The 27,495-nt window shown below is 41.0% G+C and overlaps 2 protein-coding genes across 2 annotated transcripts; both read left to right on the top strand.

Annotated features, from left to right (window-relative positions):
• Positions 1-763: 763 nt before the first annotated feature.
• On the top strand, positions 764-18,516 carry LOC142302386 (uncharacterized). Its single transcript, XM_075343441.1, has 11 exons — positions 764-1,286; positions 1,688-1,775; positions 1,877-1,913; positions 2,001-2,068; positions 2,772-2,817; positions 2,899-3,043; positions 3,366-3,495; positions 4,076-4,283; positions 4,542-4,637; positions 15,276-15,467; positions 18,405-18,516. Exons 1-11 carry the CDS (start codon positions 1,206-1,208, stop codon positions 18,514-18,516), a joined length of 1,203 nt encoding a protein of 400 aa, XP_075199556.1. The 5' UTR covers positions 764-1,205.
• On the top strand, positions 18,512-25,916 carry LOC142302388 (germ cell nuclear acidic protein-like). The gene is made up of 10 exons (XM_075343442.1): positions 18,512-19,083; positions 19,485-19,572; positions 19,674-19,710; positions 19,798-19,865; positions 20,569-20,614; positions 20,696-20,840; positions 21,163-21,292; positions 21,873-22,080; positions 22,339-22,427; positions 25,870-25,916. Exons 1-10 carry the CDS (start codon positions 19,003-19,005, stop codon positions 25,914-25,916), a joined length of 939 nt encoding a protein of 312 aa, XP_075199557.1. The 5' UTR covers positions 18,512-19,002.
• Positions 25,917-27,495: the final 1,579 nt, after the last annotated feature.

Raw genomic sequence — 27,495 nt, forward strand, 5'->3', positions numbered from 1 at the left:
TTTTATATATATATATATATATATATATATATATATATATATATATATATATATATAAAAATAAATATATAATATACATTATATTATACAATAAAGGCTGTCACCATACATAATAGGGAGGATGCTGTGTAATAAGGGGCAGTTTTATAGATAACAAAAGATGATACTATGTAAAAGGGAGGGCACTATACATAATAACAGAGGATGTTATATAATAATAGTAATGATAATATAATATTTATTCACTTATATAGCGCTATTAATTCCACAGAGCTTTACATACATTGGCAGATGTAACATACCTGGCTTAATGAAGACGTGTGTCTGATGGGAAAACGTGTAGCCCTTATTCTTTTGGTAAATTCTTGTGCAGATATTACCTGCCTGTCTGTCACACTGAGCAGCACTTACATCACTGCTTTTTTACTTTAATTATTCAACTATTAATCAGTGAAAAGGATTAAAATTTGGGGAAGAGGGATAAACAGCCACCTATACAACAATGGGATCTATTTTGTATGTTTTTTTCTTAATATTAGTTTAAATAATTTTTCGGGAGGAATAATTGGAAATAGCCAGGAGGGGGGAATAAGAGCGCTTGTTACTTTCTCTGATTTCCATTTTTGTACGTTTAATTTTCTTATATTTAAATAAAGTTGTAATAAAAAAACAACCAACAATAGCAGCATTCCGATTATGTCACAATGGCTGGATGATATAGAACACTCCACCATCCAAAGTTCCTTTGAGGGTGTTTTAGGCGTTTGAGGAGAGAGGAGTGTTTTGAGTGTTTTCAGTGATTTTAGTGTTTTTAGTGTGTTGAGTGTGTTGTGTGTTGTGTGTTGCGTGTGTTGAGTGTTTTTAGTGTTGAGTGTGTTTTTTGTGTTCAGTGTTTTTAGTGTTGTTTGTTTTTGTGTGTTTTTTTGTGTTCAGTGTTTTTAGTGTTGAGTTTGTTTTTGTGTGTTTTTGTGTTTATTGTTCAGTGTTTTTAGTGTTGAGTTTGTTTTTGTGTTTAGTGTTCAGTGTTTTTAGTGTTGAGTTTGTTTTTGTGTGTTTAGTGTTCAGTGTTTTTAGTGTTGAGTTTGTTTTTGTGTGTTTAGTGTTCAGTGTTCAGTGTTTTTAGTGTTGAGTTTGTTTTTGTGTGTTTAGTGTTCAGTGTTTTTAGTGTTGAGTTTGTTTTTGTGTGTTGAGTCAGTTTTGTGAATATGTCCAGAAATAAGCGCTTTAAGCGTGTTATTGTTCTCTCTGACACCGAGGACAGCTGTGATGAGGTTGACTTCCATCAGGTAAGCGTAACTTTTATATTTTTAAATAATTAGAATACATGTGGGATATAAATCCCAGAAAAAGATGGTGGAGCCAAGAATATAGCTCCAGAGAGGGAATATTGGGGGATAGTTTAGATCATGTTTACAGAGTAAAGACTACCCTGATATTTCTGATATCTCCATGTACGAGTTATATTATAATATTGCATGAAAACATATAAATGTCACCACCGCCCCTATCCATATCCTAACAAGTTTCCTATACACCCGTCATACTCTGTACATAAAATTCGCACAGGCCAATGGGAACCACATTCATATAGGTGAATAAATGTGAGGCAGTGGAATATGGAATAAGATTATATATTGGAGACCTTCATGTTTATAGATTTTATTTGACACGTTTCCCATTTTTTCAGTCTCGTCCACGGAAGAAGCCAATACCGAGGTCTGCAGACCAGGATACCAACACTGGCTTCAATTCGGGCCCAACTCTGGATATACCAGGTACTGTGCTATGATCCATTAAAGGCTCTGGGGTACACAGATTACTTATAATAATATATTAATAATATACTAATAAGAGATTTATGTTGTTTCTCCCACAGATCGGATTTCTACACCTGATCCGGACAGTAACACCTGGTAAGACTCACATCTCCTCCATTACCAGATGTCTGATGGGGATTAGTGACTAATGTTGGCTCATATTCTGTTCCTTTTATTTCACAGCTCCGATGCCGTCATTACCATCAGTGACGATGAGGATTCTAATATTGGAGGGATTCCCCCATGTGATGGTAAGTGATCATCTCTAGATACAATCCAGGTTATAATGTAACAATGAGTTTTCTGTATGGTCACAGGTCAGTGTATAAATCTAACAATTAAAGGCAAATTATAAATAGGTCCGTGTCTTTATTTGGTCAGTTTTTAGCTTTTCCACACTTGTTTTTCCCCTCCTTCTTTGAGAGATACCTTTATACTCTATTTCCTCCCACATTGCCTTAGCAGTGCTTGTTTTTAGTCTGATGAGATGTTCTTATCAATGATATCATTCTTGTTACCATATAATGTACTGAAAAATAGGAAACAATTCCAAGTGAGGTGAAATTGCAAAAAATAAAAATAAAACACAATGTCAGATTTTTTTTGGGCAACCTGGGGTTTTGAGGACGTGCTCACTTCTGATGTTGTACTGAGAACATACATCATTATTAAGTATAGATTACTGAAGGAACAGGTGGGGTAAACGTCTGCGGAAACTCATGGGCCCTGTTGTGGTTGAATGCCATTATTATTTCATATCCTGGTCCCAGTGGAGGGTCCTGTGGTCTCTGATGGTCTGGTAAGTTACATATTCTGATCTGATCCCTTATGTATAGTCTTATTAGCTCTCTACGCTCCATATTTATAGACCCCTCTCTAATATGGACCTGCACAATGACATGTCTGATGTGAACTGTATAGAAATCATTTTCTCTCTTCCATATTTCTGTACAGATAATTTTCCATGTGATGGTGAGGAAAGCTATGCTGCACAGCATAGGTGAGTTATTCTGTACACATCTATCTCTATATAGTAAGAAATGTTCCCTGTAGATTTATAGATGATTCCTTTTCTTTCCAGGACACCGCTGTGTAACATCCCCGGCTGCTTCCTGGAGGATATTATATCTCCGAATTCCATATATGTTACCGACTTCGAGGTGACAAGGGAAGAGCTGGCGGAGCGGTTATTCCTCCATTACAACAGCACAGTCTTCGGTTATCAGGTATGTTATCACTTATATCTGGGGGATATATGACTTATCCATTATCTCCATCTACAAACAATCATGGGCCCCCTAACCCAATGTCACTGGACTGAAATTTAGTTATTGATTATCTCAGGTAAAACTCACTTAGTTTGGCAAATGCTTGATATCTGGATATTTTGGAATCAGTTTATGTTTATTTATGTTCTCACTTTTCAGAAGACCTCACGCCCCATGTAATGAGCCCAGTAGTGTAAATCACACATGAGAGTTGGGTACTTTGCTACATTGGGGTGAAAGAATTTCCAAACTTAATGTAATTTGTTTCTTCTTTTTTTAGCTCCCTAAGAACATGGCTTTCATGTGGAACAAGAGCCTAAAGACAACAGCTGGTGAATGCCTCCAAGGGATGAAGGATAACCAGCGTATGTCAGTAATTCTGCTGTCCAATAGAGTCCTGGATTCTGCCGGTAGGTGACACATCACTTCCATCCTGCAGCTTCGTAAGACCCTGTATACAGGGCAGAAGCTGCTACTTAGGATGTAATACATCTGATATACAATTCCTACATACTGTTCTAAGAAAAACTGAGTACACCCTCTTTGAATTCTATAGTTTTACATGTCAGTATAAAATAAAATCGAGTCAGGTCCTTAGAAAGTCTGAAAAGTAGGGAAATACAATCTCAGAAAAAAAACATGATAGCAAATATCGTGTCATTATTTATTAACAAAAAGTAGGCCGAAATGCAAAAACAGTGTGTGAAAAATTAAGTACACCCTTGCTGCTTTTTCAAGTTATTGCTGCTAAAGATTAAACTAAAAGCTAGTGGGGTGTACTTAATTTTTCACTCATTGCCTCTGTAGTAGTTTTTTGGTAAATAAATAATGACATAGTGTGACTTGCCATGGGTTGTTCATCTCAGGATGTTTTTACCTATTTTGAAGACCTCTTAAGGAGCATATATTTTATATTATGTCCTGATATGTAAAGCATTCCAGTAGGGTGTACTTAGATTTTCTCATCATGTATAATCTCTTTTATTTTAGAGCGACTACGATCCACAGTCGCACATGAAATGTGCCACGCGGCTTGTTGGATTATCGATGGGGAAGCGTTTGACAACCATGGCCCACTATGGCAGGCTTATGCAAAAAGGGTAAATGACATCCACCCTGAACTGCCAGAGGTGACAAGGTGTCACAATTACACCATCCACTACAACTACTACTACCAATGTAACCTATGTGATCACAAGTAAGTAGATTTTTTGACTTGTGAGACAATCACTATGGAGAGACGTCAGTGCGGTCCTGATGGTATAATGATTTTATACTTATATCAGAATTGACTGACGTCTAGCAGCTGTAGGGTTGAGGATGCTGCATATTATATTTTCTGTACTGCGACCAGTTCTTAATATAATGGTTTTCAATTTGTTAGTTTTTATATAATCCATGGTGTTAACCAACATTCATTCTAGTCTGATAACCAATATTCCTTCTCTCTTTACAGAATTGGACGTTACCAGAAAATAGCGGATGCTAAATCCTATTGCAGCCGCTGTGGAGGAAGATTACGCCAACTGTCCTCCAGCGAAACACGTAACGTGTAATATCTTACACAAGTACTGCAAACATTAAAATTGATGTTATGATATATTGTTGTCCGTGCTTTCTCTGTGTAGATAACTATATAATCTCCCATTACCACCTACCAGAAATCTCATGTCCTCACAAGATCTCCTCTCTTCCCTCCTCTTGTCTGCCCCTCACACATCATCTCTAGCATGGTACAAGGAGTCAGGCCCTATAGACTTGGTGACGGGAATTATCCTGTTTCTCCTTGTATGTGTTACGTCACCGCCGGAGTCTGTTCCAGCGACTTCTGCTGCGATCGCCAGGCGATGCCGTGTTCCTGCCGTGGATGTTGCTGGTGATGGGAGAGGAGTCGATGCTAGCGGCACCGGTGGGCGCAGGCTCCGATAATCCACTGGGCTGGGTTAGCTTGAAATCTGCAGTACCGCTGGCTGACTGTGGGTGGCATGTGTCTTCCAGCTGAAGTTGCCAGCGTTCAGCTACAGCCAATAGGAAGACACCACACCCTTCTTATTCCCCCTCCTGTCACATGACCGCTGCCAGAGATAGTTCTGATTTTCCTGGCTCCTGTTACGTCCTATTCTGTTTGGTGATTCCTGTGTGTTGACTTCTGCGTGCTTTCTGACTACCCTCCTGTCTACTGTTTTGTACCTCGCTGCCCGATCTGGATTTGACCTCTGCTACGTTTGCTGACTACGTCATTGCCTGCCGATTCTGTCCCTGTTCCGCAATTCCTGGTTTGACCCTGCCTGACTACTACTCTCATCGGACTGCAGCCTTCCACAGGTAGTGATCTCCAGTGCCCTGTGTAATTCCAAATCCCTGTATAGGGGTTAAAGGGTTTCAGGGTTCTGGCGGTCCTGCTTGGTGAGTGGCTTCCCTCTAGCCTCCCCTTTACAGCCCATCTGAGTCTGTGGATCCAGGCAGGCGTTACAGTATGGTTCACTTATATAGTGCTGGGCCGTCCACCTGATGGAATAGTATGGATGTAACAGACCGTAATCTGGCATGGTGCACTACACGTATCTGTGTGACCGGCTCCATTCACTAAAGCGGTAAATCTTGCTGCTAATATATATTTTATTTGAATCCCGCACAAATGGAAAGTTAATGGCCAACATTTCTACCAATAGATGTTCTTTATTAAGGGCATGTGTGCTGATTACAGTCGGACATGGGGAAGGTGGAGCATAAGAGAGGGGCTTTATATCATAAGGCTCCTCACCTATACACCACCTTCCTCATATCCTGGACTAAATATATATTTGCAGGAAGATTTACTGCTTTTTTTCTTCTTCATTGCTGATGTTTTCCATACAGTATTAAAGGACTATGGTCGCCTCCTCAAGCACGACTACCTCCATAGCGGTGTTTCCAGTTATTCTCTACTTCCCACCTAATACTAGCCTTACCCATGTACATGTGTAATTCAGGGCAGCCATACCTTACTGTTCGTAAGTATTTTGCTTCTGTGCAGCCCCAGTCTTTCATCATGGGGTCCCTGCATCCGGCAGTGCATTAGTAATGTGACCAGGTATTAGTAAGTATGACTTTTTTTCTGTCTACACACTTAATTCTTCTCAGTATTAAGCAATAAATTTAATATTAAAGGGGTGGTTCACTCATTTTTTTATCTTTTCCTATCAATTTAGCTTGCTATTTCAATTCTCTTTTTAATTACCTTGTGTTTTCAGTTGTGCTACTGATCGGCGCTATTTCCCCCGCTCAGTGCTGATCACATGACCCTGGGTGTCACGTCAACTTCTGGGCTCTGAAAGTTGATGTTACATCAGTAGCTCCACCAGCCACTCATCTTGAGTGACTGAGCTGTGGGCGGTTTCACCGCACGTCACAGCCCAGCATCAAGAGGAGGGTTTGCTTACCCATCCTGCACCTGTGTGCGGTGTAGGCCTGCGAATGTAATGCAATCCTGTTTCTCTCGCACCCATTCAAGTCTATGTACTCATATGGCAGTCAGACTTAGTACTAGTACCATAGGAATGATGAACATTGCTTCTCAGCTGGTCTGATGATGAACCCAGCTTGGTAATGCCATTAGTTTTTAATGAGGGTCTGTCTTTATCCGAAGCCTGGGGAATTATGGATAGAAGCCTTTGGGCTTTTGAGGCCGGTAAGCTGGTTTGTAACCAGAGGTAGTCATCTTTGAGCCGAGGAGAGCGGATGAAAGTACTGTCCTGGTTTATTAAGCATAAACAAGTTTATTATTGGTCTACAACAGTCGTCGTTATTGTCTGGTCGTGGATTTGCTCCTCCGTTTGATGGGCTGTTAGAGAACCTTAACATCTTTTCTATGGCTACAGTGTTTATAAGAATGTTTCATCTAACACAGTCTCTGATTTTCCTTGCCAGTGTTATAATACAACACTGGGGTATCTCACTATATCTGGTATATAAATATTATTAGTAGTCATGAATAAAAACAACCCATACAAAAAGAAATGCCTTTACCCCTGATGAAGCTATCCTAGTGACATGCGTTGGGTCAGGTTGTATGGTGCCCTCTCTGCCCCTGTGTCGTACATCTGCCATGCCATCACTGCTTTTTTAAAAGTGCTTCTCTTTAATGGGATTCTTCAGTTGATTGTGGGCGGTTTCCTAAATGCCATTTATTATATGTTGTTTGTCTTTAGATAGATTCCACCATATCTTTACTTGCATGGTTTTGATGTATTCACATTTGCATCCAATACTGTTGGTATTTACACTTATCTTTGTATGATATGCACTTTATGGGGATAGATTTGGGGACATTTGTTTTTATATCTATGTGTTTGTCCTTGTATGGGTTGTTTTTATTCATGACTACTAATAAAATGTATATATTTTATTTTTGGAGTGCTATCTTTCATTATTAGGAGCTGTGAGTTCTTTTCTTGCCTTGTGTTGTATGGATCTAAAACCAGGCAAGTTATTCTTTGATGGGAAACCTTAAGATGCGCTATATAGTTTCAGATGCTTGCAAATTGATCCTACTGTCCATATTTCTGATTTTACAGATTGATTAATACGTGTAACCTAGTTCTTGCCCGGGACTTGGCTCCTTTAGGGCTTCTGTACCCGCCCTGAGCTATTTATTGGGTATCGTTCCTATGGTACTGTCAGGACGGACGTCCTGGAAAATAGGAATTACACCTAATGGTAATTGGTAATTCAGTTTCCAGTAGTCCCTCGGGACAGCACCCTTATTTCCCTCCCCTTAGGGTTTATCTTGCAGATGAGTTTCTATTTGTCATTATAAACCATTATCCATCCTTCTGTAAGTACTTTAAAAAACACTGGAAGGTGGAGGTGGAGAGGGGCTTTTTAACCTATCTGTGATCCTGTCACTGTATGGGGTCAAGGGTGATTACCTCTTGTGGTGCTATCCTGAGGCACTACTGGAAACTGAATTACCAATTACCGATAGGTGTAATTCCTTATTTTTCTGATTATATTGGAAGGTTTATTGTGATTTATCTGGATGAAAGTCTAATTTTTTTGCATAACCTGAATTCACATTATGAACATTGCTGTTTTGTTTTACAAAGGCTTAGAGAAAATTCTTTGTTCACTAAGTTTGAAAAATGTACTTTTCTGCACAAGAAATATCTTTCCTAGGGTTCATTGTATTGGCTACAGGATTTCAAGGTTGATCCTGGGAAAGCACAGGCCTTAGGCGGGCTTTACACGTTGCAACATCGCTACCGATATATCGTCGGGGTCACGTCGTTAGTGACGCACATCCGGCGCCGGTAGCGACATCGCAATGTGTAAATCCTAGGTGTGACGATGATCGAGCGCAAAAGCGTAAAAAAATCATGGATCTGTGTCATGTCGTTCATTTCCATATCGTTACTGCTGCAGATACGATGTTGTTTGTCATTCCTGCAGCACCACACATCGCTGTGTGTGAAACTGCAGGAACGACAAACATCTCCTTACCTGCGTCCACCGCCAATGCGGAAGGAAGGAGGTAAGCGGGATGTTATGTCCCGCTCATCTCCGCCTCTCCGCTTCTATTGGCTGGCCGCTTAGTGACGTTGCGGTGACGTCCTTGAAGGAGGGATTGTTCGGCGGTCAAAGCGACGTCGCCGACCAGGTATATGCGTGTGAAGCTGCCATAGCGATAATGTTCGCTACAGCAGCAAGCACCAGATATCGCATGTATGACAGTGCCGGGTGCTATTGCGCTCGACATCGCTAGGAATTGCTAGCGATGTCGCAGCATGTAAAGCCCACCTTAATTGATTGGGTTCAACCTAGCAACCTGAAAGCTCTTCCCCTTGAGAAAGCATTTCAGCGAAACATGCGTCATGTTGCGTGGAGTACATCCAGATGGGTGAGTGGTGCACTATGCATTTTATTATAGGCTGTTAGTAGGTATCATGGAACTAATGTATTATTTTTCATATTCACAAGTAGCTCTTTTGCTGCTCACTTTCCTGATATTGCAGTTATATATGAACTGTTATAATTGATTTTTCCTAGTAAGAGTTTGATACCCCATTACAATTTGAAGCTATGTCAATCACTTTGACACGGATAATGTAAGCTGTATATTGTTACGGCCTTTCTTTCCCTTTTGGATTTTCACCACCTGGGGATTATATGTATATCCTCCTTATTTTTAACCTCTGGCTATATATTGTATGTATCATTTTTAATTCATTTTCACTAAATATATTATTTTATTTATTCTCATTTGGTTTTTCTCAGTTGCTCCTGCCACCAATGTTGTTGTTTTGTTGATCTTTGGAGCATTCCACCAAATATTATCTCTGGGGGTGCCTACCTCTACTGAGATAGCTCCTGATGATATTTATTCTTTATGGCTTGTGAATCTTATATTGACAATCTGAAAGAGTTGCAACATTTTCTGGGGTTTGCTAAATACTATAGAAAATGTATTCAGAGTTTTATTCAGATCTTTAATATTTTGTAAGAATGTTTTATGTCGTTCCTGTTCTTATTCAGCCCAACGTCCAGAAGCCGTCCATTGTGGAGACGGATGCTTCTGAAATCGGGGTAGATGTGGTATTGTCTTAAGGTCCTAATAGCTGCCATGTGCCTTTTTCTCAAAAAAAAATCTTGCCTGCTGAAAGAAATTATGATGTTAGGAATTGTGAGTTAAATGTTGTCAAATTAGTTTTTGAAGAATGGAGACATTTTTTGGAGGAAGCAGTTCATCAAGTCTCAGTACTGACTTAAAGGGAACCTGTCATCAGGAATTTGGCTTTCAACCTAAACGTTTCCCCCTCTGCAGCTCGTGGGCTGCATTCTAGGAAGGTTTTTGTACTTTTTGTGCCCCTTTTTAAACCAAAATAAACACTTTATAAACTTGTACCTTTCTGTTTGAAAATCTTGTTAATTTTCCATGGGGGCGGGCCGTGTGGCGTCCGTTGCTGTAGCTTACGCCGTCCCCCATGCTCCAAATCATGCCTCATAACGCCGCCCACTGCGCCGAGGTCCCGTGCACGCCGGGACACCTAGTGACGTGGTCGCAGGCACGAGAGTATGGGCGGTGCTGTGATTGCATCGCAAGTGCGCGCCCATACTCTCGTGTGCGCGCTCTCCCCTCTGTACGTCGCTCAGATCCTCTGCTTCTCCTGTGCTCCGCTCCTCCCATCTATTTCCTGCTGCAGGGTACGATGGGAAGGAGGTGACGTCGGGCCGGCGCAGAACGCTGGAGGCAGTGGGGGAGAGCGCGCACACGAGAGTATGGGCGCGCACTTGCGATGCATTCACAGCGCCGCCCATACTCTCGTGCCTGCGACCACGTCACTAGGTGTCCCGGCGTGCACGGGACCTCGGCGCAGTGGGCGGCGTTATGAGGCATGATTTGGAGCATGGGGGACGGCGTAAGCTACAGCAACGGACGCCACACGGCCCGCCCCCATGGAAAATTAACAAGATTTTCAAACAGAAAGGTACAAGTTTATAAAGTGTTTATTTTGGTTTAAAAAGGGGCACAAAAAGTACAAAAACCTTCCTAGAATGCAGCCCACGAGCTGCAGAGGGGGAAACGTTTAGGTTGAAAGCCAAATTCCTGATGACAGGTTCCCTTTAAACAAATTTAGCTTATATTGAATCAGCCAAATGATTGACTCCAAGACAGGCCAGATCTTCATTTTTTTCTAGATTTTATTTTTCTATCACATTCTAACCGAGGTTTAAGAACGTGAGGGCTGACGCTTTGTCATATGGTCTGGATTCTGTATCTCCTCCAGAACCTTCATCCTCCATTCTTCCTCAGGGTATTCTAGTTGCTATGGTATCCTCGGAGTTGGAAGCTGAGATCCGTGATGCCTAGTCATTAGCTCCTTCCACTACTCCCGGGTCCAAGTTATTTGTTCCAGTGTACCTGAGATTAAGTCTTTTGATGGAATTCCACTATTCTGTGTTGAGTGGCCACCATGGGTCACTGCTACACACAAGGCTATTGCTTAACTCTTTTGGTGGTCTTCCCTGCATCATGATGTTAAGGATTTTGTACTTGCTTGTGAAATTTGTGCATTCGTTAAAGTATGTCATAGTCAGCCGGCCAGTCAATTGGCTCCATTGCCCATTCCAGAAAGACTATGGACTCATTTGTCAAGGGATTTCATTACTGATTTATACACACAAAACACCATGGTTTAATTTAGTGTCCCACGGGTAAGACTCAGGAGAGAGATTAACCCCATCAGAGCTGGAGACAGCAATGAGGATGTGCTGCTACAGGATGATAAAAGGTAATATTGCTAGAATACCATAATAGATGTTTGTAAAGGCACATATTAGCAAGATTTATGAGAAAAAAAAATCAGTTTTGGAACTGGACAACTTCTTTAGTATAAAATAATTACAATATTGAGCAGATATCTCAGCCTATTGTTTCGGCCCTCAACAATAGTCCCATGTGGGCTGCTGCCTGTGACAGCAAGTAGCCAAGAAAGCAGCAATCAATACCGGCTTATGATCATGAAGGGGCAAGGCTTTTTTTCTGTTTTTTATTTTTTTTTTATCTCCTTATATTGAGCAGCGTTACTTATTATAGAAGTACAGTATATGTCTATGCTTATTGTCTCCTAATCTCAGGAGTGATATTGAGCAGCGTTACTTATTATAGAAGTACAGTATATGTCTCTGCTTAGTGTCTCCTAATCTCAGGAGTGATATTGAGTGGTGTTACTTATTATAGAAGTACAGTATATGTCTATGCTTATTGTCTCCTAATCTCAGGAGTGATATTGAGCGGTGTTACTTATAGAAGTACAGTATATGTCTATGCTTATTGTCTCCTAATCTCAGGAGTGATATTGAGCAGTGTTACTTATTATAGAAGTACAGTATATGTCTATGCTTATTGTCTCCTAATCTCAGGAGTGATATTGAGCAGTGTTACTTATTATAGAAGTACAGTATATATCTATGCTTATTGTCTCCTAATCTCAGGAGTGATATTGAGCAGTGTTACTTATTATAGAAGTACAGTATATATCTATGCTTATTGTCTCCTAATCTCAGGAGTGATATTGAGCGGTGTCAAGCTGGTGTCACACACAGCGACAACGACAACGACGTCGCTGCTACGTCACCATTTTCTGTGACGTTGCAGCGACGTCCCGTCGCTGTCGCTGTGTGTGACATCCAGCAACGACCTGGCTCCTGCTGTGAGGTCGCCGGTCGTTGCTGAATGTCCAGCTTCATTTTTTGGTCGTCACTCTCCCGCTGTGACACACACATCGCTGTGTGTGACAGCAAGAGAGCGACGAAATGAAGCGATCAGGAGCCGGCACTGGCAGCTGCGGTAAGCTGTAACCAGCGTAAACATCGGGTAACCAAGGGAAGACCTTTCCCTGGTTACCCGATGTTTACGCTGGTTACCAGCCTCCGCCGCCCTTGCTGCCAGTGCCGGCTCCTGCACTGTGACATGTGGCTGCAGTATGCATCGGGTAATTAACCCGATGTATACTGTAGCAAGGAGAGCAAGGAGCCAGCGCTAAGCAGTGCGCGCGGCTCCCTGCTCTCTGAACTGTGACATGTACCTGCAGCACACATCGGGTTAATTAACCCGATGTGTGCTGCAGGAGAGCAAGGAGCCAGCGCTAAGCGCGGCTCCCTGCTCTCTGAACTGTGACATGTAGCTGCAGCACACATCGGGTTAATTCACCCGATGTGTGCTGCAGGAGAGCAAGGAGCCAGCGCTAAGCGCGGCTCCCTGCTCTCTGAACATGTAGCACAGCGACCTTATGATCGCTGCTTCTGCTGTGTTTGACAGCTAAGCAGCGATCATAACAGCGACTTACAAGGTCGCTGTTACGTCACCGAAAATGGTGACGTAACAGCGACGTCGTTGTCGCTGTCGTTTAGTGTGAACCCAGCTTTACTTACTATAGAAGTACAGTATATGTCTATGCTTATTGTCTCCTAATCTCAGGAGTGATATTGAGCAGTGTTACTTATTATAGAAGTACAGTATATATCTATGCTTATTGTCTCCTAATCTCAGGAGTGATATTGAGCAGTGTTACTTATTATAGAAGTACAGTATATGTCTATGCTTATTGTCTCCTAATCTCAGGAGTGATATTGAGCAGTGTTACTTATTATAGAAGTACAGTATATATCTATGCTTATTGTCTCCTAATCTCAGGAGTGATGTTGAGCGGTGTTACTTATTATAGAAGTACAGTATATGTCTATGCTTATTGTCTCCTAATCTCAGGAGTGATATTGAGCGGTGTTACTTATTATAGAAGTACAGTGTATGTCTATGCTTATTGTCTCCTAATCTCAGGAGTGATATTGAGCAGTGTTACTTATTATAGAAGTACAGTATATATCTATGCTTATTGTCTCCTAATCTCAGGAGTGATATTGAGCAGTGTTACTTATTATAGAAGTACAGTATATATCTATGCTTATTGTCTCCTAATCTCAGGAGTGATATTGAGCGGTGTTACTTACTATAGAAGTACAGTATATGTCTATGCTTATTGTCTCCTAATCTCAGGAGTGATATTGAGCAGTGTTACTTATTATAGAAGTACAGTATATATCTATGCTTATTGTCTCCTAATCTCAGGAGTGATATTGAGCGGTGTTACTTACTATAGAAGTACAGTATATATCTATGCTTATTGTCTCCTAATCTCAGGAGTGATATTGAGCAGTGTTACTTATTATAGAAGTACAGTATATGTCTATGCTTATTGTCTCCTAATCTCAGGAGTGATATTGAGCAGTGTTACTTATTATAGAAGTACAGTATATATCTATGCTTATTGTCTCCTAATCTCAGGAGTGATGTTGAGCGGTGTTACTTATTATAGAAGTACAGTATATGTCTATGCTTATTGTCTCCTAATCTCAGGAGTGATATTGAGCGGTGTTACTTATTATAGAAGTACAGTGTATGTCTATGCTTATTGTCTCCTAATCTCAGGAGTGATATTGAGCAGTGTTACTTACTATAGAAGTACAGTATATGTCTATGCTTATTGTCTCCTAATCTCAGGAGTGATATTGAGCAGTGTTACTTATTATAGAAGTACAGTATATATCTATGCTTATTGTCTCCTAATCTCAGGAGTGATATTGAGCAGTGTTACTTATTATAGAAGTACAGTATATATCTATGCTTATTGTCTCCTAATCTCAGGAGTGATATTGAGCGGTGTTACTTACTATAGAAGTACAGTATATGTCTATGCTTATTGTCTCCTAATCTCAGGAGTGATATTGAGCAGTGTTACTTATTATAGAAGTACAGTATATATCTATGCTTATTGTCTCCTAATCTCAGGAGTGATATTGAGCGGTGTTACTTACTATAGAAGTACAGTATATGTCTATGCTTATTGTCTCCTAATCTCAGGAGTGATATTGAGCGGTGTTACTTATTATAGAAGTACAGTGTATGTCTATGCTTATTGTCTCCTAATCTCAGGAGTGATATTGAGCAGTGTTACTTACTATAGAAGTACAGTATATGTCTATGCTTATTGTCTCCTAATCTCAGGAGTGATATTGAGCAGTGTTATTTATTATAGAAGTACAGTATATATCTATGCTTATTGTCTCCTAATCTCAGGAGTGATGTTGAGCAGTGTTACTTATTATAGAAGTACAGTATATGTCTATGCTTATTGTCTCCTAATCTCAGGAGTGATATTGAGCAGTGTTATTTATTATAGAAGTACAGTATATGTCTATGCTTATTGTCTCCTAATCTCAGGAGTGATATTGAGCAGTGTTACTTATTATAGAAGTACAGTATATATCTATGCTTATTGTCTCCTAATCTCAGGAGTGATGTTGAGCGGTGTTACTTATTATAGAAGTACAGTATATGTCTATGCTTATTGTCTCCTAATCTCAGGAGTGATGTTGAGTGGTGTTACTTATCATAGAAGTACAGTATATGTCTATGCTTATTGTCTCCTAATCTCAGGAGTGATAGTGAGCGGTGTTACTTATTATAGAAGTACAGTATATGTCTATGCTTATTGTCTCCTAATCTCAGGAGTGATGTTGAGCAGTGATACTTATTATAGAAGTACAGTATATGTCTATGCTTAGTGTCTCCTAATCTCAGGAGTGATGTTGAGCAGTGTTACTTATTATAGAAGTACAGTATATGTCTATGCTTATTGTCTCCTAATCTCAGGAGTGATGTTGAGCAGTGTGGAGGGATAGAAACAGTTGCGCAGGTTTTCTGTTACCCTGAGAAATTTTTGAATAGTAAAAAGAAGCATCAAACGAATACGAGAGGATTCGCGTTACAGAACGGAGGAGATCGGGAAGACTGGAGTGCGCCATCACAAGTGGAAGAGGACATAAGCCGATGGGAGGCTGAAGGGTAAGTTATTTTATTTATAGTTAGGATTCTGGAATGATCTGCTATAATTTATTTATTACAATACTCCAAATAATATATGGTACATTATATCACTTTATGGTCCCAAAATACATTTCTTCAACATTTACCTGGAACATTACAGAGCTTTTCCCAGTAATATATATTGATGCCCTATCCATCAATGAACCCTATTTGATCAGCAGAGCAAAGAAAATGAATTGCAGTATTAAGCACAGACACTGATTAAGGGTTAAAAAGTGAAAAATATTATAAATAAAAATATTATAAATGATGTCTGTTAGAGTCGCCATTTCCTCATAGGTTAAAAAATACAACACATATGGCAACTTGGTAGCAAAACCCTTGACATGCCGCAATTCAGAGCAGAAGGACTTGGGGACCATAGATCTTGTGAGTGGCGATCATCTTACGTAACACGTCTGGTTATATTAACCCCTTCACGACCATGGACGGATCTTTCCGTCATGGATCGTGTCCCGGTAAGCCCCGCCCCCTGCCGCGGGCAGGCGGCGTGGATCGGCACACATATCAGCTGTTTTCAACAGCTGACATGTGTGCCTACATGTTCCGGGTGGAATCGCATTCCACCCGGAACATTAACCCCTTAGATCTCGCTGCCAAAGTCTGGCAGCGAGATCTATATGCGCGCGGCCATGTTTTTTACTTACCGCCGCCCCCTCCGGACGTCACGTGAGTGATCACGTGACGTTCGGTGGTTGCCATCGTAGCACAGGGTCATGTGATGACGCCTGCTGCTATGAAGTTTCACTTTCATTCTTCCTCGGCACGGAACAGAGGAAAAAAGAAAGTGGCTATTTCTGCTGTTTACAGCGGTATAGCTGTGATCAGCAGATAGCGATCAGCAATCGGATTGCTGATCGCTATAGCCCCCTAGGGTGACTAATAAAATAAAATAAAAAAAGTAAAAAAAAGTTTTAAAAAATTAAAAAAAAAACAAAAAACCTAAAAGTTCAAATCACCCCCCTTTCCCCCCATTGAAAATTAAAGGGTTAAAAAATAAATAAATATACACATATTTGGTATCGCCGCGTTCAGAAATGCCCGATCTATCAAAATATAAAATCAATTAATCTGATTGGTAAACGGCGTAGTGGCAAAAAAATTCCAAACGCCAAAATTACGTTTTTTGGTCGCCTCAAGTTTTACGCAAAATGCAATAACAGGCGATCAAAACGTAGCATCTGCGCAAAAATGCTACCATTAGAAACATCAGCTCGAGACGCAAAAAATAAGCCGTCACTGAGCCATAGATCCCAAAAAAATAAGAACGCTACGTGTTTTGGAAAATGGCGCAAAACGCGCGCCACTTTTATTGGACAAACTTGTGAATTTTTTTTTAACCCCTTAGATACAAGTAAACCTATACATGTTTGGTGTCTACAAACTCGCACCGACCTCAGGCATCATACCCACACATCAGGTTTACCATATAGTGAACACCGTGAATAAAACATCCCAAAAACTATTGTGCCATCACACTTTTTTTGCAATTTTTCCACACTTGGAATTTTTTTGCTGCTTTCCAGTACACCATATGGTAAAACTTATGGTTTCATTTAAAAGTACAACTTGTCCCACAAAAAACAAGCCCTCATATGGCAAGATTGACGGAAAAATAAAAAAGTTACGGCTCTCGGAAGAAGGGGAGCAAAAAACAAAAACGCAAAAATGGAAAGTGCCCCGGGGCTGAAGGGGTTAAGACAAGAGCAAAAGCTAAGGAAGGACACATCTGTATTTTCAGCGGGCCAGACACTGACAGTTTGGGACCCTGTGCACAAAATGTGTTGGGCCCCTCTCCTTTTATAGTGACAAATATGTGTATATCTTTTTCATGTACTACATTCTGTCTACACTTATAGTGTCCTCTTTTGTTAGATATAAACTAAAATGATGGAAACATGGTAGAAAATGTTTTACTGGATGAGGCTGATAGATGGTCTTCTAGTCAAATAATGTTACATCAGCAGTCCTTTTATTTTATATCTAACAAGAAAGGACGCTATGTAATAAATAAAGGGTGCAATAAATAACAAAGATAATATTCTGCGTAAGTGATGGTGTTATATATAACAAGACATGATGCTATGTAATAAAGGGATAGCACTATATATACATTACATATATATATATATATATATATATATATAGATTACATTATATAATAAGGGATGGCACCATACATATATAACTATAGAGGATGCTGTGTAAAAAGGGACAGTTTTTATGTAACAAAAGATGATACTATGTAATAATGGGACGGTGCTATATTTTATATATATATATATATATATATATAAAAATAAATATATAATATACATTATATTATACAATAAAGGCTGTCACCATACATAATAGGGAGGATGCTGTGTAATAAGGGGCAGTTTTATAGATAACAAAAGATGATACTATGTAAAAGGGAGGGCACTATACATAATAACAGAGGATGTTATATAATAATAGTAATGATAATATAATATTTATTCACTTATATAGCGCTATTAATTCCACAGAGCTTTACATACATTGGCAGATGTAACATACCTGGCTTAATGAAGACGTGTGTCTGATGGGAAAACGTGTAGCCCTTATTCTTTTGGTAAATTCTTGTGCAGATATTACCTGCCTGTCTGTCACACTGAGCAGCACTTACATCACTGCTTTTTTACTTTAATTATTCAACTATTAATCAGTGAAAAGGATTAAAATTTGGGGAAGAGGGATAAACAGCCACCTATACAACAATGGGATCTATTTTGTATGTTTTTTTCTTAATATTAGTTTAAATAATTTTTCGGGAGGAATAATTGGAAATAGCCAGGAGGGGGGAATAAGAGCGCTTGTTACTTTCTCTGATTTCCATTTTTGTACGTTTAATTTTTTTATATTTAAATAAAGTTGTAATAAAAAAACAACCAACAATAGCAGCATTCCGATTATGTCACAATGGCTGGATGATATAGAACACTCCACCATCCAAAGTTCCTTTGAGGGTGTTTTAGGCGTTTGAGGAGAGAGGAGTGTTTTGAGTGTTTTCAGTGATTTTAGTGTTTTTAGTGTGTTGAGTGTGTTGTGTGTTGTGTGTTGCGTGTGTTGAGTGTTTTTAGTGTTGAGTGTGTTTTTTGTGTTCAGTGTTTTTAGTGTTGTTTGTTTTTGTGTGTTTTTTTGTGTTCAGTGTTTTTAGTGTTGAGTTTGTTTTTGTGTGTTTTTGTGTTTATTGTTCAGTGTTTTTAGTGTTGAGTTTGTTTTTGTGTTTAGTGTTCAGTGTTTTTAGTGTTGAGTTTGTTTTTGTGTGTTTAGTGTTCAGTGTTTTTAGTGTTGAGTTTGTTTTTGTGTGTTTAGTGTTCAGTGTTCAGTGTTTTTAGTGTTGAGTTTGTTTTTGTGTGTTTAGTGTTCAGTGTTCAGTGTTTTTAGTGTTGAGTTTGTTTTTGTGTGTTTAGTGTTCAGTGTTTTTAGTGTTGAGTTTGTTTTTGTGTGTTGAGTCAGTTTTGTGAATATGTCCAGAAATAAGCGCTTTAAGCGTGTTATTGTTCTCTCTGACACCGAGGACAGCTGTGATGAGGTTGACTTCCATCAGGTAAGCGTAACTTTTATATTTTTAAATAATTAGAATACATGTGGGATATAAATCCCAGAAAAAGATGGTGGAGCCAAGAATATAGCTCCAGAGAGGGAATATTGGGGGATAGTTTAGATCATGTTTACAGAGTAAAGACTACCCTGATATTTCTGATATCTCCATGCACGAGTTATATTATAATATTGCATGAAAACATATAAATGTCACCACCGCCCCTATCCATATCCTAACAAGTTTCCTATACACCCGTCATACTCTGTACATAAAATTCGCACAGGCCAATGGGAACCACATTCATATAGGTGAATAAATGTGAGGCAGTGGAATATGGAATAAGATTATATATTGGAGACCTTCATGTTTATAGATTTTATTTGACACGTTTCCCATTTTTTCAGTCTCGTCCACGGAAGAAGCCAATACCGAGGTCTGCAGACCAGGATACCAACACTGGCTTCAATTCGGGCCCAACTCTGGATATACCAGGTACTGTGCTATGATCCATTAAAGGCTCAGGGGTACACAGATTACTTATAATAATATATTAATAATATACTAATAAGAGATTTATGTTGTTTCTCCCACAGATCGGATTTCTACACCTGATCCGGACAGTAACACCTGGTAAGACTCACATCTCCTCCATTACCAGATGTCTGATGGGGATTAGTGACTAATGTTGGCTCATATTCTGTTCCTTTTATTTCACAGCTCCGATGCCGTCATTACCATCAGTGACGATGAGGATTCTAATATTGGAGGGATTCCCCCATGTGATGGTAAGTGATCATCTCTAGATACAATCCAGGTTATAATGTAACAATGAGTTTTCTGTATGGTCACAGGTCAGTGTATAAATCTAACAATTAAAGGCAAATTATAAATAGGTCCGTGTCTTTATTTGGTCAGTTTTTAGCTTTTCCACACTTGTTTTTCCCCTCCTTCTTTGAGAGATACCTTTATACTCTATTTCCTCCCACATTGCCTTAGCAATGCTTGTTTTTAGTCTGATGAGATGTTCTTATCAATGATATCATTCTTGTTACCATATAATGTACTGAAAAATAGGAAACAATTCCAAGTGAGGTGAAATTGCAAAAAATAAAAATAAAACACAATGTCAGATTTTTTTTGGGCAACCTGGGGTTTTGAGGACGTGCTCACTTCTGATGTTGTACTGAGAACATACATCATTATTAAGTATAGATTACTGAAGGAACAGGTGGGGTAAACGTCTGCGGAAACTCATGGGCCCTGTTGTGGTTGAATGCCATTATTATTTCATATCCTGGTCCCAGTGGAGGGTCCTGTGGTCTCTGATGGTCTGGTAAGTTACATATTCTGATCTGATCCCTTATGTATAGTCTTATTAGCTCTCTACGCTCCATATTTATAGACCCCTCTCTAATATGGACCTGCACAATGACATGTCTGATGTGAACTGTATAGAAATCATTTTCTCTCTTCCATATTTCTGTACAGATAATTTTCCATGTGATGGTGAGGAAAGCTATGCTGCACAGCATAGGTGAGTTATTCTGTACACATCTATCTCTATATAGTAAGAAATGTTCCCTGTAGATTTATAGATGATTCCTTTTCTTTCCAGGACACCGCTGTGTAACATCCCCGGCTGCTTCCTGGAGGATATTATATCTCCGAATTCCATATATGTTACCGACTTCGAGGTGACAAGGGAAGAGCTGGTGGAGCGGTTATTCCTCCATTACAACAGCACAGTCTTCGGTTATCAGGTATGTTATCACTTATATCTGGGGGATATATGACTTATCCATTATCTCCATCTACAAACAATCATGGGCCCCCTAACCCAATGTCACTGGACTGAAATTTAGTTATTGATTATCTCAGGTAAAACTCACTTAGTTTGGCAAATGCTTGATATCTGGATATTTTGGAATCAGTTTATGTTTATTTATGTTCTCACTTTTCAGAAGACCTCACGCCCCATGTAATGAGCCCAGTAGTGTAAATCACACATGAGAGTTGGGTACTTTGTTACATTGGGGTGAAAGAATTTCCAAACTTAATGTAATTTGTTTCTTCTTTTTTTAGCTCCCTAAGAACATGGCTTTCATGTGGAACAAGAGCCTAAAGACAACAGCTGGTGAATGCCTCCAAGGGATGAAGGATAACCAGCGTATGTCAGTAATTCTGCTGTCCAATAGAGTCCTGGATTCTGCCGGTAGGTGACACATCACTTCCATCCTGCAGCTTCGTAAGACCCTGTATACAGGGCAGAAGCTGCTACTTAGGATGTAATACATCTGATATACAATTCCTACATACTGTTCTAAGAAAAACTGAGTACACCCTCTTTGAATTCTATAGTTTTACATGTCAGTATAAAATAAAATCGAGTCAGGTCCTTAGAAAGTCTGAAAAGTAGGGAAATACAATCTCAGAAAAAAAACATGATAGCAAATATCGTGTCATTATTTATTAACAAAAAGTAGGCCGAAATGCAAAAACAGTGTGTGAAAAATTAAGTACACCCTTGCTGCTTTTTCAAGTTATTGCTGCTAAAGATTAAACTAAAAGCTAGTGGGGTGTACTTAATTTTTCACTCATTGCCTCTGTAGTAGTTTTTTGGTAAATAAATAATGACATAGTGTGACTTGCCATGGGTTGTTCATCTCAGGATGTTTTTACCTATTTTGAAGACCTCTTAAGGAGCATATATTTTATATTATGTCCTGATATGTAAAGCATTCCAGTAGGGTGTACTTAGATTTTCTCATCATGTATAATCTCTTTTATTTTAGAGCGACTACGATCCACAGTCGCACATGAAATGTGCCACGCGGCTTGTTGGATTATCGATGGGGAAGCGTTTGACAACCATGGCCCACTATGGCAGGCTTATGCAAAAAGGGTAAATGACATCCACCCTGAACTGCCAGAGGTGACAAGGTGTCACAATTACACCATCCACTACAACTACTACTACCAATGTAACCTATGTGATCACAAGTAAGTAGATTTTTTGACTTGTGAGACAATCACTATGGAGAGACGTCAGTGCGGTCCTGATGGTATAATGATTTTATACTTATATCAGAATTGACTGACGTCTAGCAGCTGTAGGGTTGAGGATGCTGCATATTATATTTTCTGTACTGCGACCAGTTCTTAATATAATGGTTTTCAATTTGTTAGTTTTTATATAATCCATGGTGTTAACCAACATTCATTCTAGTCTGATAACCAATATTCCTTCTCTCTTTACAGAATTGGACGTTACCAGAAAATAGCGGATGCTAAATCCTATTGCAGCCGCTGTGGAGGAAGATTACGCCAACTGTCCTCCAGCGAAACACGTAACGTGTAATATCTTACACAAGTACTGCAAACATTAAAATTGATGTTATGATATATTGTTGTCCGTGCTTTCTCTGTGTAGATAACTATATAATCTCCCATTACCACCTACCAGAAATCTCATGTCCTCACAAGATCTCCTCTCTTCCCTCCTCTTGTCTGCCCCTCACACATCATCTCTAGCATGGTACAAGGAGTCAGGCCCTATAGACTTGGTGACGGGAATTATCCTGTTTCTCCTTGTATGTGTTACGTCACCGCCGGAGTCTACTCCAGCGACTTCTGCTGCGATCGCCAGGCGACGCCGTGTTCCTGCCGTGGATGTTGCTGGTGATGGGAGAAGAGTCGATGCTAGCGGCACCGGTGGGCGCAGGCTCCGATAATCCACTGGGCTGGGTTAGCTTGAAATCTGCAGTACCGCTGGCTGACTGTGGGTGGCATGTGTCTTCCAGCTGAAGTTGCCAGCGTTCAGCTACAGCCAATAGGAAGACACCACACCCTTCTTATTCCCCCTCCTGTCACATGACCACTGCCAGAGATAGTTCTGATTTTCCTGGCTCCTGTTACGTCCTATTCTGTTTGGTGATTCCTGTGTGTTGACTTCTGCGTGTTTTCTGACTACCCTCCTGTCTACTGTTTTGTACCACGCTGCCCGATCTGGATTTGACCTCTGCTACGTTTGCTGACTACGTCATTGCCTGCCGATTCTGTCCCTGTTCCGCAATTCCTGGTTTGACCCTGCCTGACTACTACTCTCATCGGACTACAGCCTTCCACAGGTAGTGATCGCCAGTGCCCTGTGTAGTTCAAAATCCCTGTATAGGGGTTAAAGGGTTTCAGGGTTCTGGCGGTCTGCTTGGTGAGTGGCTTCCCTCTAGCCTCCCCTTTACAGCCCATCTGAGTCTGTGGATCCAGGCAGGCGTTACAGTATGGTTCACTTATATAGTGCTGGGCCGTCCACCTGATGGAATAGTATGGATGTAACAGACTGTAATCTGGCATGGTGCACTACACGTATCTGTGTGACCGGCTCCATTCACTAAAGCGGTAAATCTTGCTGCTAATATAGATTTTATTTGGATCCCGCACAAATGGAAAGTTAATGGCCAACATTTCTACCAATAGATGTTCTTTATTAAGGGCATGTGTGCTGATTACAGTCGGACATGGGGAAGGTGGAGCATAAGAGAGGGGCTTTATATCATAAGGCTCCTCACCTATACACCACCTTCCTCATATCCTGGACTAAATATATATTTGCAGGAAGATTTACTGCTTTTTTCTTCTTCATTGCTGATGTTTTCCATACAGTATTAAAGGACTATGGTCGCCTCCTCAAGCACGACTACCTCCATAGCGGTGTTTCCAGTTATTCTCTACTTCCCACCTAATACTAGCCTTACCCATGTACATGTGTAATTCAGGGCAGCCATACCCCACCTTACTGTTCGTAAGTATTTTGCTTCTGTGCAGCCCCAGTCTTTCATCATGGGGTCCCTGCATCCGGCAGTGCATTAGTAATGTGACCAGGTATTAGTAAGTATGACTTTTTTTCTGTCTACACACTTAATTCTTCTCAGTATTAAGCAATACATTTAATATTAAAGGGGTGGGTCACTCATTTTTTTATCTTTTCCTATCAATTTAGCTTGCTATTTCAATTCTCTTTTTAATTACCTTGTGTTTTCAGTTGTGCTACTGATGGGCGCTATTTCCCCCGCTCAGTGCTGATCACATGACCCTGGGTGTCACGGCAACGTCCGGGCTCTGAAAGTTGATGTTACATCAGTAGCTCCACCAGCCACTCATCTTGAGTGACTGAGCTGTGGGCGGTTTCACCACACGTCACAGCCCAGCATCAAGAGGAGGGTTTGCTTACCCATCCTGCACCTGTGTGCGGTGTAGGCCTGCGCCATAGAGGAAAAGGATGAGCCTAGAATGTATGGGCTCCTTCCAGGTTAGTAGGCGTGACCAGCTAGCTGGAAACGTTGGGTTGCATTCAGAACATGCCCTTCTCATGTGATAGAGACGTGTTGAAGTGATGTCATACCTGGAAGTAGCCCATACACTCTAGCGTCTACCGAGAGGAGGGTTCCTTTGGCTGGAGTCAGGTGAATATCGGATCACACTGCCTGACAGGATTGAAGTCCGCCGAGCCATCCAGTGCAGTTTGGCAGCACAGGGGGATTAGGAACAGCACAACAGAAGGCCGAGCACTGCGACGTGGAGCCAAGCAAAGTGACATCGTGCAGAGCGACACAGGATAGGGCAGAATGATACTGGGCATAGTGAGAAAGGACAGAGAAGAGCGACACAGGGAAGAGCAGAGCGACACAGGGTAGAGCAGAGCGACACAGGGCAGAGCAGATTGACAGAGGACAGAGCAGAGTTACACATTGCAGGACAGAGCGACACAGGACAGGGCAGAGCGACACAGGACAGAGCAGAGCTACACATTGCAGGGCAGAGCAACACAGGACAGTGCAGAGCTACCCATTGGAGAGCAGAGCGACACAGGGCAGAGCAGAGCGACACAGGGCAGAGCGACACAGGGCAGAGCAACACAGGACAGAGAAACACAGGGCAGAGTGACACAGGACAAAGCGACACAGGGCAGAGTAGAGCCACAGATCAGGACAGAGTGACACACAGCAGAGCGACACAGGGCAGAGCAGAGCCACAGATCAGGACAGAGTGACACAGAGCAGAGTGACACAGGACAGTGCAGAGTGACACAGAACAAAGCAACACAAAACAGAGTAGAGCGAAACAGGGCTGAGGAGAGTGACAAAGTGCAGAGCAAAGTTACACGGGGCAGAGCAGAGAGACACAGCAGATCGACACAGAACAGAGTAACACTGGGCAGGGCAGAGCAGAGCGACACAGGGCAGAGCAGAGCGACACAGGGCGGAGGAGGGCAACACAGAGCAGGGTAGTGAGACACAGGGCAGGGCCACGCAACACAGGGCAGAGTGACACATGGTAAAATGACACACCACAGAGTAGAGCAACACAGAGCAGCATGACATAGGGCAGAACAGTTCAACACAGGGCAGGGCAACGCGACACAGGGCAGGGCAGCGAAACACAGGGCAGAGCAGTGTGACACAGGGCAGGGCAGCGTGACACAAGGCAGCGCGACTCAGAGCAGGTGGACATAGAGCAGTGAAGGGACACAGGGCAGAGAGACACAGAGCAGCAGTGCAGGGGGACAGAGCTGGGAACACATAGCAGCGCAGAAAACAGAACAGTGACTGTTCTTCCAACCAATGGGGAACGTTCCATTCAACATTGACTGGGACAGTGAGTATGGTATCATCATTGGACCCCCTTATTGGATTACGTCGTATCCAGATTAGGGATTTGCCAAGGAAATAAATTGGTGAATGAGGGTGTCTCTTTTCTTTATTTCTGTAACAATTCTCTTTTGATATGTTTCAGGTTCGCTTTTGGGTATTGTTGTGGGACATCACTATGCATTACATTGAACATTTTTTTTTTTTAAATTGTAATAAATTTGTTAACAAGGGCTGTAGTCGAGGTTTGTCCAAATAAAATTTATCTTTCTTTGTTCAACTACTGGAATAATAGTGGGTGGTATCTCAGACGCCCACCCATCTCTAATGCCACGGCTTGATGTCAGCTGGCAATTCACAGCTGGTATCAACCCCATATACTACCCCATTTGCCACTGCACCAGGGCAACTAAAAGAGCTGAGGCAAAGCACGAAGATTGGCACATCTAATGGATGCGTCAGTCCTGGGGCGGCTCTGGCCTGCTATTTTCTGGCTGGGGAGGGTCCAATAACCGTGGACATCCCTAGCCTGAGAATACCCAACCACAGCTATCGACTATACCTTGGCTGGTGATCCAATTTGGGGGGACCCCACATTTTTTGTTTGAAATTATTTATTTCATTTTAAATAAAATAACAATGTGGGGTGCCCTCTGTTTTGTATTACCAGCCAAGGTAGAGCTGCCAGCTGTGGTCTGCAGGCTACCACTGTCTACTTCCCCTTAGCTAGTTACCACATATAAGGGTGTCCCCATGTTGCAAAAATGTAACCAGTTCTTCTTTGTGTGATGGCTTGTGACTATCCATCTTCCTCTTGATTACATTCCAGTGGTTTTCAATGGGGTTCAGGTCTGGAGATTGGGCTGGCCATGACAGGGTTTTGATGTGGTGGTCCTTCATCCACACATTGATTGATCTAGCTGTGTGGCATGGCGCATTATTCTTTTCAGCTTTGCCCAACACCTGGTCGTCTAATTGTTAGACGTAAACGTGGAGGGGCGTACAAGCCACAGTGTCTTGCATACACTGTGAAATTTTATGGAGGATCAGTGATGATCTGGGGATGCTTCAGCAAGGCTGGTATTGGGCAGATTAAACTTTGCGAAGGACATATGAATCAAGCCGCATACAAGGTTATTCTGGAAAAACAGTACTTCGTTCTGCTAAGGCAATGTTCCCCAACTCTGAGGACTGTTTTTTCCAGCAGGACAATGTACTATGCCACAAAGGTAGGTCAATCAATGTGTGGATGAAGGACTACCACATCAAAACCCTGTCATGGCCAGCCCAAAACCAGACCTGAACCCCATTGACAACCTCTGGAATATAATCAAAAGAAAGATGGATAATCAGAAGCCTTCAAACAAAGAAGAACTGGTTAAATTTTTTCACCAGGAATGGCATAAGGCCACCCAAAAGCAGTGTGAAAGACTGGTGGAAAGCGTGCCAGGACGCATGAATGCTGTGATTAAAAATCATGGTTATTCCACAAAATATTGATTTGTCAACGCCTCCTGAGTTAAAACATTATTAGTATTGTTGTTTCCAAATGATAATATATATATATATACAGTACCGACCAAACGTTTGGACACACTTTCTCGTTCAAAGATTTTTCTTTATTTTCAGGACTCTGAAAATTGTAGATTCACATTGAAGGCATCAAAACTATGAATTAAAACATGTGGAATGAAATACTTAAAAAAGTGTGAAGCAACTGAAAATATGTCTTATATTCTAGGTTCTTCAAAATAGCCATCTTTTGCTTTGA

The sequence above is a fragment of the Anomaloglossus baeobatrachus genome, chromosome 4 (genome assembly GCF_048569485.1).
Source record: "Anomaloglossus baeobatrachus isolate aAnoBae1 chromosome 4, aAnoBae1.hap1, whole genome shotgun sequence".
Classification (NCBI taxonomy): domain Eukaryota; kingdom Metazoa; phylum Chordata; class Amphibia; order Anura; family Aromobatidae; genus Anomaloglossus; species Anomaloglossus baeobatrachus.

Bases quoted from the DNA above. Each gene is read 5' to 3' on its own strand.
- LOC142302386 (XM_075343441.1), top strand. From the start codon at position 1,206: ATGTCCAGAAATAAGCGCTTTAAGCGTGTTATTGTTCTCTCTGACACC. The intron at 2,818-2,898 runs GTGAGTTATTCT...TTTTCTTTCCAG, and splicing joins AGCTATGCTGCACAGCATAG to GACACCGCTGTGTAACATCC. The intron at 3,044-3,365 runs GTATGTTATCAC...TTCTTTTTTTAG, and splicing joins GCACAGTCTTCGGTTATCAG to CTCCCTAAGAACATGGCTTT.
- LOC142302388 (XM_075343442.1), top strand. From the start codon at position 19,003: ATGTCCAGAAATAAGCGCTTTAAGCGTGTTATTGTTCTCTCTGACACC. The intron at 19,084-19,484 runs GTAAGCGTAACT...CCATTTTTTCAG, and splicing joins ATGAGGTTGACTTCCATCAG to TCTCGTCCACGGAAGAAGCC. The intron at 22,428-25,869 runs GTAACGTGTAAT...GATATGTTTCAG, and splicing joins ACTGTCCTCCAGCGAAACAC to GTTCGCTTTTGGGTATTGTT.